At 45.9% G+C, this 13553-nt stretch overlaps 1 protein-coding gene across 3 annotated transcripts in view; it reads left to right on the top strand.

Annotated features, from left to right (window-relative positions):
• The window catches only part of emid1 (EMI domain containing 1), a 531354-nt gene that overhangs the window by 21933 nt on the left and 495868 nt on the right, over positions 1-13553 (top strand). For all 3 annotated transcript variants that reach the window (XM_072491083.1, XM_072491261.1, XM_072491172.1), the window contains exons 2-3: positions 1801-1917; positions 7965-8068. In XM_072491083.1, the coding sequence (XP_072347184.1) occupies positions 1801-1917; positions 7965-8068 (221 nt within the window). The remainder of the gene's footprint in view (positions 1-1800; positions 1918-7964; positions 8069-13553) is intronic.

The raw sequence follows: 13553 nt of genomic DNA, 5'->3' as shown, positions 1-13553 counted from the left end.
TATGGCGCTCGACTCATTGATCGACAGTTCCAACGCGCCACAGCAAAACAACGCACCGACCTCCTCAGAAGACAAACATGGGACACAACCGACAGAATACCCTTCGTCGTCCAGTACTTCCCCGGAGCGGAGAAACTACGACATCTTCTTCACAGCCTTCAACACGTCATCGGTGAAGATGAACATCTTGCCAAGGTCATCCCCACACCCCCACTGCCTTCAAACAACCGCGCAACCTCAAACAAACCATTGTTTGCAGCAAACTACCCAGCCTTCAGAACAGTGACCATGACACCACACAACTCTGCCATGGCAATCTCTGCAAGACGTGCCAGATCATCGACATGGATACCACCAGTATACATGAGAACACCACCCACCAGGTACGCGGTACATACTCGTGCGACTCGGCCAACGTTGTCTACCTCATACGCTGCAGGAAAGGATGTCCCGAAGCGTGGTACATTGGCGAGACCATGCAGACACTGCGACAACGAATGAACGGATATCGCGTGACAATCACCAGGCAGGAATGTTCCCTTCCAGTCGGGGAACACTTCAGCAGTCAAGGGCATTCAGCCTCTGATCTCCAGGTAAGCGTTCTCCAAGGCGGCCTTCAGGATGCGCAACAACGCAGAATCGCCGAGCAGAAACTTATAGCCAAGCTCCGCACACGAGTGCAGCCTCAACCGGGACCTGGGATTCATGTCGCATTACATTCATCCCCCACCATCTGGCCTGCGAAATCCTACCAACTGTCCTGGCTTGACATAATTCACACCTCTTTAACCTGGGGTTACCCCATCTCTGGATCTGTAAAAGTTTAATCACCTGCTAATGCTCGCATTCCAAGCATTGTTTGGCATCTTTGAATTTGTCTATATACATATGTTTCTGGAACATACCTCTTCATTCACCTGAGGAAGGAGCAGCGCTCCGAAAGCTAGTGACATCGAAACAAATCTGGTGGACCTTAACCTGGTGTTGTAAAACATTTCCTGGGTAACTAACCAGGTAAGTAAGGGTTCAACAAAGTCATACACACCTTTTCAGAGGGCCTGCTGTAATTTCAAACTTCTGGGAAATTCCCATGAAGGTCAGCAGGTTGCGACTTTGCAGGGTCTTGACATGCATTTTGGGTCTCCTACAATCTAGAAACCAGATTGAAACCAACTTAGTGAACAACCCAAGTGCTATATCTGACTGCTTCTTGAAAACATACTCTTTTGGCCTCAACTACTTCCTGTGGTAGCAAATTCCACAGGCCGACCACTCTCTGGGTGAAGAAATTTCTCCTCACCTCGATTCTAAATGGTCCACCCCGTATCCTCAGGCCGCCCCTGCTTCTGGGCACCCCCACCACCAGGGCCATCTTTCCTACATCTCCGCTGTCTAGTCCTGTTAGAATTTTATAGGTTGAGATTGGACTCTCGGCTATGTCAGTGTTGTCCCTTTTCCCTGAGTTAGCAGGCCAATTTGAACCAAAGATGAGCAGGCTAGGTGGATTGGCCATGTTAAATTGCCCCTTGGTGTCTAAAAGGTTAGGTGGGGTTATTGGGTTATAGGAATAGGGTGGGTCGTGGACCTAGGTAAGGTGCTCTTTTCAGAGGGTCGATGCAGACTCGATGAGCCGAATGGCCTCCTTCTGCACTGTAGTGATTCTATAATTCTATTCTATTCTAATGATTTAACATCTCACATGGTCCTTCATCAGAACTCTTGTTTGATTGTTACACTCTTTCATGATCTGGGTTAAGTTAATTCTGTTTTAACCATTGCAATTTATGTTCTTTTTTTAAGGAATTGGTGTCCATACACTGTAACGAAAACAGTATCCTGCCAAGTACAGAATGGAACATATGTGCAGAGAGTGTATCAGAGCTGCAGATGGCCGATGGGCTGCCCTGGTGGTATCAGGTGAGAATACACTGTCTACTAATAATAATCATTATAATAATAATCTTTATTATTGTCACAAGTAGGCTTGCATTAACACTGCTACCGTAAAAAGCCCCTAGTCGCCACACACTGACGCCTATTCAGGTACACTGAGGGAGAATTCGGAATGTCTCATTCACCTAACAAGCACGTCTTTCGGGAAGTGTGGGAGGAAACCGGAGCACCCGGAAGAAACCCATGCAGACACGGGGAGAACATGCAGACTCCGCCCAGTCAGTGGCCCAAGCAGTAATCGAACCTGGGACCCTGGTGCTGTGAAGCAACAGTGCTAACCACTGTGTTACCATGCCCCACCGTGCTTGGTGCCTACTATGTTAGACATATCAATTTGACCCTGGAATATCTACAATGTCATCGACAATGCTATTGTGCAATCTAGCTGTCAGAGTCACCTTTGCACCTGTTAAGTAGTCTGCCATAATGATGTCAAAGATATTTTTAATTTTGGCATAAAACAAACTGAGAGTGACCTCAGCAATTCTAGAAATACATCACGCTCCTGACTTGCACCTTGAAACTGGTGGAGTTGGAAAATGAATCGCTCTGTTTAATACCCAGCCTGTTTTAGTCACTGTAGTATTTGCGCGGCTGGTCCAGCTGAGTTTCCGATCAATGCTAGTGCCAGGATGTTGATGGTCAGGGAATGTGGGGGTGGCAAGGCTGATTACAATTGATGAACACAGGGCAGCACGGTGGCGCAGTGGTTAGCACTACAGTCTCACGGCGCCGAGGTCCCAGGTTCGATCCCGGTTCTGGGTCACTGTCCATGTGGAGTTTGCACATTCTCCCTGTGTCTGCGTGGGTTTCGCCCCCACAACCCAAAGATCTTTTAAAAAAAATAAATTTAGAGTACCCAATTATATATTTTTTCCAATTAAGGGGCAATTTAGTGTGGCCAGTCCACCTAACCTGCACATCTTTGGGTTGTGGGGGTAAAACCCACACAGACATGGGGAGAATGTGCAAACTCCACACGGACAGTGACCCAGGGTCGGGATTCGAACCCGGGTCCTCAGCGCCACAATCCCAGTGCTATCCACTGCACCACATGCCGCCCTCCCACAACCCAAAGATGTGCAGGCTAAGTGAATTGAACACGCTAAATTGCCCCTTAATTGGAAAAAATGAATTGGGTACTCTAAATTTAAAAAAAAACAATTGATGAACACAAGACTTTTGATCTTTTGTGCTGACACAGGATATTTACAGAGTCTGTTCATCTTTATTTAGAAACAACTTGATGTGGCTTCATCTGGCCATGAGGCTCAACAAGAGAGAGCGGAATTATGTGACATTGCATCACTTCCTCTGATGAGGTATCGTGTCTCATTGGCACATCTCACAGTTAGAATTAATACCTTATAATACATCTCCCCCAAGCCTGTGACTCCAATTTCTACTTTATAGGAAAAACCGCTGTGGCAAATTAATTAGACTAAAAGAATGAGTCCTCGCCTCCTTTGGAAGAGACTGGGGACTTGAGTCCTGCAGATGATTTCTCAGACTGCTGGGCAGAAGGAGAATTTTTTTTTAAAAATAAATTTTGAGTACCCAATTATTTTATTTTTTCCAATTAAAGGGCAGTTTAGCGTGGCCAATTCACCTATCCTGCATATCTTTTGGGTTGTGGGAGCGAAACCACGCAGACATGGGGAGAATGTGCAAACTCCACATGGACACGGACAGTGACCCAGCGCCGGGATTTGAACCCGGTTCCTCAGCGCCGCAGGCAAAAATGCTAGCCACTCTGCCACCATGCTGCCCGGCAGAAGGAGAATGAATAGATTAATTGGGTTCACTAGTTTGGTTGGCATTTGGGCTAACAGATGAATGCAGCATGTCTGGTCAGTACGATTTGGTAGATGACTGGTTCTACATGGCAACCAGTGACTGTCAGTTCTGTTTATACCATTATCTGTTTGGATGAGTGGGCGTGTCCATAGCGAACGTGGTCTCAGAGCTGTCCTTGTTGGAGATCTGGTAGACTGCACACTTGGTGACAGTTGTCATTCTTTTAAATCTGGCTGGAGCAATACTCATCCTCTTTCTCCCTCACCTTATCCAGTTCATCAGTTTGTACATGCTGCATGAACTTGCATTTTGTTGTTCAGTGTAAGTCTTGTTTCCTATAGGTGTTGTAGCAAGCTCGCAGTCTAGTGTCATGTCCTGTCTGAATGGATCCATGGATCAGAAGATCATCCATGTAAAGTACAATTCCAGCCAGTCCTTCGAGGATGCTTGAAATTGATCTCTGGAAGATTTCTGGCACTGATGTGATGCCGAAGAATAATTTGTTGAAACTAAATCTCCCAAACAGTATAATGAAGGTAGTGAGCAATGTAAACTCTTCACTGAGGACCAAACACCACGATTTTCATTCAGCTTTGTGGAGATTGAACTCTTTGTCAATTTTGCTAAGCCTCATTCACTAATGACACAGATGAACTTCGCAGTCAACTGTTTTGTTCAGCTGGGTAAGATCTACACCAATTCTGATAGACCTATTGGGTTTTGACATTGGGGCCAATTCAGAGCACCAGCTAGTTAGTTCGGTCGCAGGCGAAATAACCTCTTGCTTCAACATGGAGTCAATTTCCATCTTTACCTTTGGTAAGCGTGGATAAGGACCTTTTCCGGATACAAACAGACACATTGGGTGGGATTCTCCATTGGCTGACTCCAAAATCGGGAAACGCGATTGGACGGAAAATTGGTTCCGATGCCAAAATCGCAGCGGGTGGCATCAGCTGTATGGGCGCGCTCCAGCACAAGCAGTGCCACCTTGTTGGCTGGGATGGTGTGTGTATACGGTTGCAGCTTGTCAGCTTCCTGGGTTTCAATCACGGACCCAGTGAATCCCGCATTGTTTTCATTTCAGCACAGTAGCACAAGTGGCTAGCACTGTGGCTTCACAGCGCCAGGGTCCCAGGTTCGATTCCCCGCTGGGACACTTATCTGTGCGGAATCTGCACGTTCTCCCCGTGCCTGCGTGGGTTTACTCCGGGTGCCCTGGTTTCCTCCCACAGTCCAAAGACGTGCAGGTTAGGTAGATTGGCTGTGCTAAATTGCCCTTAGTGCCCAAAAAGGTTAGAAGGGGTTATTGGGTTACGGGGATAGGGAGGAAGTGTGGGCTTAAATGGGTCGCTGCAGACTCGATGGGCCGAATGGCCTCTGTATGTTCTATGTTCTATTGGAATCGATTGTGTTCCAAGTGGTGCTGGTGCTAGCCCTTCCACAGTCGTTGAATCGGTCCAGGCGTGGTGTCATTTTTGCTGTCATGAAAGTCCATGAATCCTGCCCTGGCGTCAATACGTAGTCTCAGGAACAGAGACTCCAGGCCACTGTCTTTGTTTCAGGATGTCGAGTGAATGATGTAGTGTGTTGTCTTCAGCTTTCCTAGCTCTGTGAACAGCTGTGGAAATTCACCTCTGGAGTGTTTAGGCTGATATTATTACTTTTTTTAGCCAATTAATTTTTTCCAATGAAGGGGCAAGTTAGCTTGGCCAATCCACCTAGCTTGCACATCTTTGGGTTGTGGGAGCGAAACCCACGCAAACACAAGGAGAATGTGCAAACTCCACACGGACAGTGACCCAGAGCCGGGATCGAACCTGGGCCCTCGGCACCGTGAGGCAGCAGGGCTAACCCACTGCTCCACCGTGCTGTTCGGCTGATATTATTGGCTTTCCAGTTCCTCTACACTGCTAATCAGATGCAAGTTGAGCCAGACTTTCCTGCTCAAGAATGAACAGCTCTAGTTCAGGATCACGTGTAAGGTTCCTGTGGTTTTTCTCTCTCTATATTGAAGGGTTTCATTGTCCTGTGACCTGAGTTATGTTCCTCCTGCTCGTGGAGTTTTCTTGCGTGACAGCTGAGGAGAACATTTCGCCAACCACGGTTTCGGATCATAATGAACCAAAACTGCTGCACCTGTGACTAACTTGAAGCACATCTTGTTTCCCGCTGCTCGGATATCAGCACTCTGATTGCTTCTGCCCGGCTGCAACCCAGAGCTCAGAAGTGATCCTTCTTTCTGCAAATAAATGGCATTTGCCCTCTTTGGCGGGACACTTGTGTTTCTTCCCACCACGTGTTGGCTGGCACCTTTGATGGAAGCACCGACAGCCTCCCCAACTTTTGCACGGCCAGCTCTCTGCTTTTAAGTTTAACATACTCCACTGCGTCAGACATTTTGGGAATAATATAATAATAATAATAATAATCGCATATTGTCACAAGTAGGCTTCAATGAAGTTACTGTGAGAAGCCCTGAGTCGCCACATTCCGGCGCCTGTTCGGGGAGGCCGGTACGGGAATTGAACCCGCGCTGCTGGCATTGTCCTGCATTACAAGCCAGCTGTTTACCCCACTGTGCTACACCAGCCCCAATATGGTTCTCCCTGCCATCCCAAATCACAGTTTTATTTCTGTTTCCTGACCTCAGCTTGTCCACTCTGTTGAATTGCCTTTGCTCAGGCTGAACAATCTCGACTGCAAATGATCAGACAAGACTTCATCCAAGACTCCCAACAACGATTCTGTCCTTGATCAGTTCGTCTTTTAAGCTGCCATATTCATCGCTCTCTGCAGATCTATACAGATCATTGATAAATGTATCAATATTTTTCCCTTGTCAATGGGTATGTTTGTTAAATTATGCCCACCTGACAGTGGTATTCTCTCATGGGTTTAAGTAGGCATTGAATGTTTTTATTACTTCATTGTATGTATCTTTTTCTTTGTTTATCCCTTGTTTGACTAGGATATAATCTGCATAGCCGAACATCGCATACAATAGCGTACTGCCCTGCTCTGTGCTTCATTTCACCATGAGGTCTGATTCTTGGCTTCACCACGAGGCCCAGTGCAGTGCAATATCTATTAAATCTTCAGCACTAATTCAGCCATGCTTCTGTCTGCCTGAGATCTGCAACTTATTTTAAAGAAAACTTTCCAGTAATGGCAGAGACTTTTCCGTGACGCTTGTTTCACTCGCTGCCTCTATGTAACAATCTTGATCTCGTGCTAACACAGAGAGGGCTGGATACTCCGCCGGCGGGATGCTCCATTTTGCCGGCAGCCCGGGGGTTTTCCGATGGCGTGGGGCTGCCCCATAATGGGAAACCCCTTTGTCTAGCCGGCGTAACGGAGCATCCCACCGGCGTGCTGAAACAGAAATCTGGCGCGACGGGACGGAGAATCCAGCCCAGAATATTTGCTGAGGTAAGGAAAAACATTGGCCCGGGGTTCCCCAGTCCCCCGGCCGCATGTTTCTCAGCGGTGCGTTGTTCGCTGGTGGCTGGATTCTCTCGTCCAGCCACTTGTCAATGAGGGGTGGGGAGGGGGGTGCGCTGCCAGCGGGAAAAGTGAATCTCAACAACTGGAGAATTCCGGCCATTATCTATTGAGAAATAATTTCCTGTGAGTCCATTTTGCCATGAGGTTCAACGGGAGAGAGCAAGATCACGTGACATTGGATCACTTAGATGATTAATACTGTGGTTTATTAGCATATTAAATGGTTAGAATTAACACCTTGTATGATAATGAAGAAGCTGATTGTAAACCAACAATCTGATTCATGTGACGGGTGAAATAACTTGGATTTCATGTGATCTCAGCACATCTGTAGTTCCCTCCCTCCCTAAAACTTTTTGCATCACAACCTCTCTCGCGTCACTTAATTAATTCCCCAAGACCGACCTCCTTGACCAAGCTTATGTGACTCTGTGTCAAATGTTGCTCAATTATGCTCCTTTGAAGGGCCTTGGGGATGTTTTACCACAATTAAAGATGCTACATATAAATGCAATCTGTTGATGTAAAATTGAGACTTTAAAACCTGGAGGTCGCTGCTCATGGGCCATTGGGCAGATGTGTGAGAAAATATGCATGGTCACAGCTGGAGGATGGCGAGCATGTGCGAGCCCCCCTCCCTCCCCCCCCCCCCCCCCCCCCAACTTTTTTATATTCTTAACTTACGGATTTTCCTTTGCACTTTCCAGCTACAGGGCGATAATCCGACCAACTTACAGACTGACTTACAAAACGGTTACAGCAGTGGAATGGAAATGCTGTGTTGGGTTCAGAGGGAGCAGCTGTGATGAAGGTGAGACATGTGCCACTAATTCGAATGGGTGACGTCTGCCTTTGTGCCGATTCAGCCAACCAGTGCAATATTATACCTCCTTCCAAAAGTGACTTTCTAATACTGTATCAGATTGTTGAGCGAAAACAAATTTGTTCTTGGAACAAACTAATTAATGCACTCAGCATTCATTTAACACCAGGCTGAAGTAAGTTGGCACTTTATTCGGGTGGATGTTTGGATGGTGCCTCCGTTCTGGTAAAAGTTTCACCAGATGTGTTGTACTCTGAGAGGAAACTGGTTTCCTGGGTCAGGAAGCCTTTCCTAATCATTAGCAGCAGTACTGGCCATGCACAGGGAGCTAGCTTCAGAGAAATTGTGGTACAGGTGAAATCTAAGAGGATGCAGGCACCTTAAAAGATATATTATCACCTGTGTCACAAAGCCGCTGATGTTATCCCAACTCGGAACACCAGTTTGTGGGGGTGCACAGTTTTATTTTGTTTTGATGTGAGGAGACAAGTGAAACCACATTGCGAATAATCAGCCCAGTTGTCGGATAACAATTACTAAAGAATATTTATTAAAGTGAAGACCAGTACACACAAACAGGACTACTCTACTCTCACACAATTAAGATGTTTGAATTACTAAACGCACACAGTTTCTAGAGAATGTACTCCTTATTACAAAATACATCTACCATACCTGAACCCTGTAAGACTTCTCCTGTTCCCAAACAATGTCCAAATTGAATAACCAGCTATAGTTACCACACCATACAGGGACGATACTCAAATCTGGGAACTGTCCTTTTTTCCTGGTGCCTGTCCTTTTTTCCTGTTCCAGGGGAGATATTTTAAAATTGCTGTTATGAAGATTTTCTGCATTCCCTTGGATCCAAGACTTAGAAGCTTGTTTGCTGTTAATTTGGACTTGGTGACTGGAAACAGGCCTGTCCGCTTTCTGAGATTGCTAGATGGTAACTGTCTCTCCTGGCTTCTCAGGGCCTGGGTAATTATACCTTTGTTGTTCTTTGATTATGCCTTTTGCGTATTGGGCTGCCTGGCCCCATCAACCTCCTTAACTATATATTAACATAGGTGTATCTCAAGGACCTTCCAATATAATCTGTTTCTCCTCAATAAGCCATTCACACTTTTTTATATATGTTTTTTATTGGGTTTTTGAACAAAGTATATTTACAGTTATGTACACAGAATAAAATTTATGTATATAGAAGAGAAGAAAACTAAAGAAAAAAAAAACTGGTATGATATTGTGCACTAGCTCAAGAACAGCACGTCTGTACAGTCAGCAATATTATGTTTGTCGGGGGATGGGACTGGGGAGGTACATATACATTTGGGTGCCGGAGAAACAATTACATTGATTATGTCCAGAGAGGGTAATAAGAGAATGTGCTATTCATACTTGATTATTATCTAACTTGCCAATCCAAACTCGTTACCGGGTGATCAATTAAGGCCTTTTGAATACTTTCTATTGCTGTCTCCAGGTGGATTCATGACACCTGGCAGAGGTGGAGGCATTTTAGCTTGTCAGTAGCCTTTATCAAAGCTGAAGAAAAGAGCAATCTTGGCAAAGGTGAATTGCAAGCACAATGTGGGGGCATGGTGTGATAATGACATAGCAACCATACCCATTTCACTGACTGACTAAGCACACCAAAGTACACATTTTGCTGCCTTAGATGTGGGTGAGAATTGGGGCAGCACGGTGATGCAGTGGTTAGCACTGCCACCTCAGGGCACGGAGGATCCGGATTCGATCCTGGCCCCGGGTCACTGTCCGTGTGGAGTTTGCACATTCTTCCCGTGTCTGCGTGGGTCTCACCCCCACAACCCAAAGATGTGCAGGCTAGGTGGATTGACCACTCTAAATTTCCCCGTAATTGGAAAAAAGTAATTGGGTACTCTAAATTTATTTTTAAAAGATGTTGCTGAGAATTACCTTCTCGCACTTGTGGGTACCTGCTCAATAAGCAGCAGTGGAGCATGCTTGAAATAAACTTTAAGCATAAGACGTAACAGCAGAAACGCGGTCTGTGTTGGAAGTTGGCCGCAAGGTCCTTTATTCCAGATTGCTAGGCTCTGCAACTGAACTCTATTGACTTGGAGCCTTGCCTGCCCCCTTTTGTTAGTTTGTAAGTGTGTCGAGGTCTTCAGCTTATGCTCAGTGGAGCTTAGTTGTAATCACCTCAAATGTCAGAGGCCATGTGTGGAAACTGAGCTTTGCTTTCACAAATAAAATTGCCCCAAATCCTACACATCTTTTGCTTACAGCACCTCGGACATCTTGGTTCATAGGTTATAAAATAGTGGTCAGTGTTTCAATTTGTTTATGGATCAGTGCCACTTATTTATCAAGAAACTGATAAAGAAAATGCTGTGTCTTTATTTCAAGATAACTGGCTTGAAATAGCATTAAAGCAAAATGTTCTCTTAAATACAGAAGAGGTACGATTTCAATGCAAAATACAAATTCATAAGTGGGAGTGCTTTTTAATCAGAGATATTTTCCCACTTCATGATCCTTCACAATCTGTGTAGTTTTGGGTAAATTGTGGTACGATTCAACATCTTATAGACAATAGTTTATTCCTAGAATGCATATGCTATAGGAATGTTCACGGGCAGCACTGTGGCACAGAGGTTGGCTCTGCTGCCTCACAGCGCCGAGGACACAGGTTCGATCCCGACCCCGGGTCACTGACAGTGTGGAGTTTGCACATTCTCCCGTGTCTGCGTGGGTCTCACCCCCACAACCCAAAGATGTGCACGGTAGGTGGATTGGCAATGCTAAACTTGCCCCTTAATTGGAAAAACATTTTAAAAGAATTTTCACAATGTTTTGAGAAAATAGGCAAATACCTTTCTCTAATCTTGAATTCCTCTTTTAATTTGGTTCAGAACATTACCCAGTCACCTTAATGTTCTTTAAGATGTGAAACGATGCTGCCCGAATTGTAGTTATTTACCACAAAATTAATTACAATTTGATTTTGCAGATTTTTACTCCTCTGAACTGACAGCAACTTTGGGAGACAGCACAAACGCAGCTAAATGGAAACCTAGAAGTTGCTGTCAACCTGTTAGGGTGTGCTGTTGATGACCTGTCATACTGTAATCAATTAGAAATCATTGAACTGACAAAAGGTTCCACCCTTGTACTCTTTGTCTCGTTAAAAACAACCCTTAAAAAGATTACACCTCGTTGAATGAGAGGTAATTCGGTTGCACTAGGTTCATAATTACAGCATCACAGACCCTGAAAGAAATTTCTATTTGCTGAATGTCAAATTTTCTCCTTCATTATAAATTTCCCATTTATAGAACATAGAACACACAGTGCAGAAGGAGGCCATTCGGCCCATCGAGTCTGCACCGACCCACTTAAGCCCTCACTTTCACCCTATCCCCATAACCCAATAACCCCTCCTAACCTTCTTGGTCACTAAGGGCAATTTATCATGGCCAATTCACCTAACCTGCACATCTTTGGACTGTGGGAGGCAACCGGAGCACCCGGAGGAAACCCACGCAGACAAGGGGAGAACGTGCAGACTCCGCACAGACAGTGACCCAGCGGGGAATCGAACCTGGGACTCTGGCGCTGTGAAGCCACAGTGCTATCCACTTGTGCTACCGTGCTGCCCAATATTTATTTATAGTATAATGCTTTTAATATTTTGTGTTTTGTTTTACGATTTTCTACCCTAGTCTGACGTGCACGCCCAAATCACTTATTTTACCATCTGTAACTTTTAAAAGTGAATGGTTTCAGTGGACTCCCTGATTTTCTGTCTGTGAGAATACTCCAATAAGACTGGCTACTCACCCTGGTGAATGGCATCACTGTTGCTAAAAGCATGGGTGCTGGCATATTTAAGCTGACATTCGGAAGGGGGATTTCCACGCTATAGTAATCCCTAGATATTTGCAGCCAAGGTCAATGATGAACATTGTGGCTTTTTAAAATGTATTTTATTACAAACATGTATCGAAGAAGATTACAACCAATAAACGCCCCAGGAAACATACTTCCCAACAGTCAACTATGCAATCTGTACAGATTTTTCCCCTTTTTCACCCACCCTCCCCGATGAACAGCTCCTCAAACACGGTCATAAACATCCCCAACCTTTTCTCAAACTTCCCTGTTGAGCCCCTTAACTCATACTTTATCTTCTCAAACTGCAGGAAGTCGTACAGTTCACCCAACCATGTGGCTACCCCCGGTGGCGATGCCGACCGCCACTCCAACAAAATTCGCCGCCATGCAATCAGAGAGGCGAAGGCCATGACATCGGCCTTCCTCCTTTCCATGAGCACCGGCTTCTCTGAAACCACAAATATCGCCACCAAAGGGTCCGGGTCCACCTCCTCCTCCACTACCCTGGCTAAGACACGCCCGCACAGAATCTTCCCAATTTTTCATAACCCCAAAGCATGTGCGCGTGATTTGCTGGCCCTCGCCCACACCTCTCACACTCATCTGCTACCCCCTGAAAGAACCCACTCATTCTCGCCCGAGTCATATGCACCCTCTGCACCACCTTAAACTGACCTGAGGAAGGAGCAGTGCTCCGAAAGCTAGTGTTAGAAACAAACCTGTTGGACTTTAACCTGGTGTTGTAAGACTTCTAACTGTGCTCACCCCAGTCCAACGCCGGCATCTCCACATCATGGCTACCATCGACACCGCAAACTGCTGGCTCAAAGTGGAGAGGATCTCCAGGAAGATCGCGCATATAGACACTGACATTAAGTTTCTACAAAGATGCAAGAAAGCAGACAAGATCCCGAAAGGGCTACAGATCACAAACCCACTCAAGTCGACCTACAACACAGACTACGCTGAGAGACTCTGCCGTCACACCTCTCTCACACTCCTCAACTACCTCGTATGCTAGTTCTACAGCAGACGACGCAACCTGGAAACCAAGATAGAGGCCATATTCTCAACTTGCGCTCAGGACGCAGCAGACCAGCTGCGGAACACCGCCAAACAGATAAGACAACAATACTATGCCACCTATATGCATACCAAGAACAGAAAGCTTGAGAAACTTGGCATCACCACCAGCAGCAACCAAGCCACCCCCGGTGTCACAGTAGAAAACAATACAGGGAAATCTATTGTCAACTTGTCGGACTACACTCTTCAACCAGACAAAATCGAAGTCCTCAGCAGAGGGCTCAATTTCTGCACCACCACCAAAATGGACCCCATCAGTCTCGTGGCAGACATGGAAGAATTCATCAGGCGAATGAGGCTCTGGGAATTCTTCCACAGACCCCAAGAGGCCAACAGCGAACCACAGCAGACTATCAATGAACCGGAACAGCAGACCGAGAGATCTGCGGTGCAGCAACCGAAGAGGAAAGAGTCGAATTAGACTCGACATGTATGTTCAGGCCGTCAGGAGTCACGTCAATGCCAGATTCATCAGTTGCATTCACAAGACAGCCCCGAACGTCAC

Source organism: Scyliorhinus torazame, chromosome 1 (genome assembly GCF_047496885.1).
Source record: "Scyliorhinus torazame isolate Kashiwa2021f chromosome 1, sScyTor2.1, whole genome shotgun sequence".
Taxonomy (NCBI): Eukaryota; Metazoa; Chordata; class Chondrichthyes; order Carcharhiniformes; family Scyliorhinidae; genus Scyliorhinus; species Scyliorhinus torazame.
This window is presented reverse-complemented; position numbering and strand designations above follow the sequence as displayed.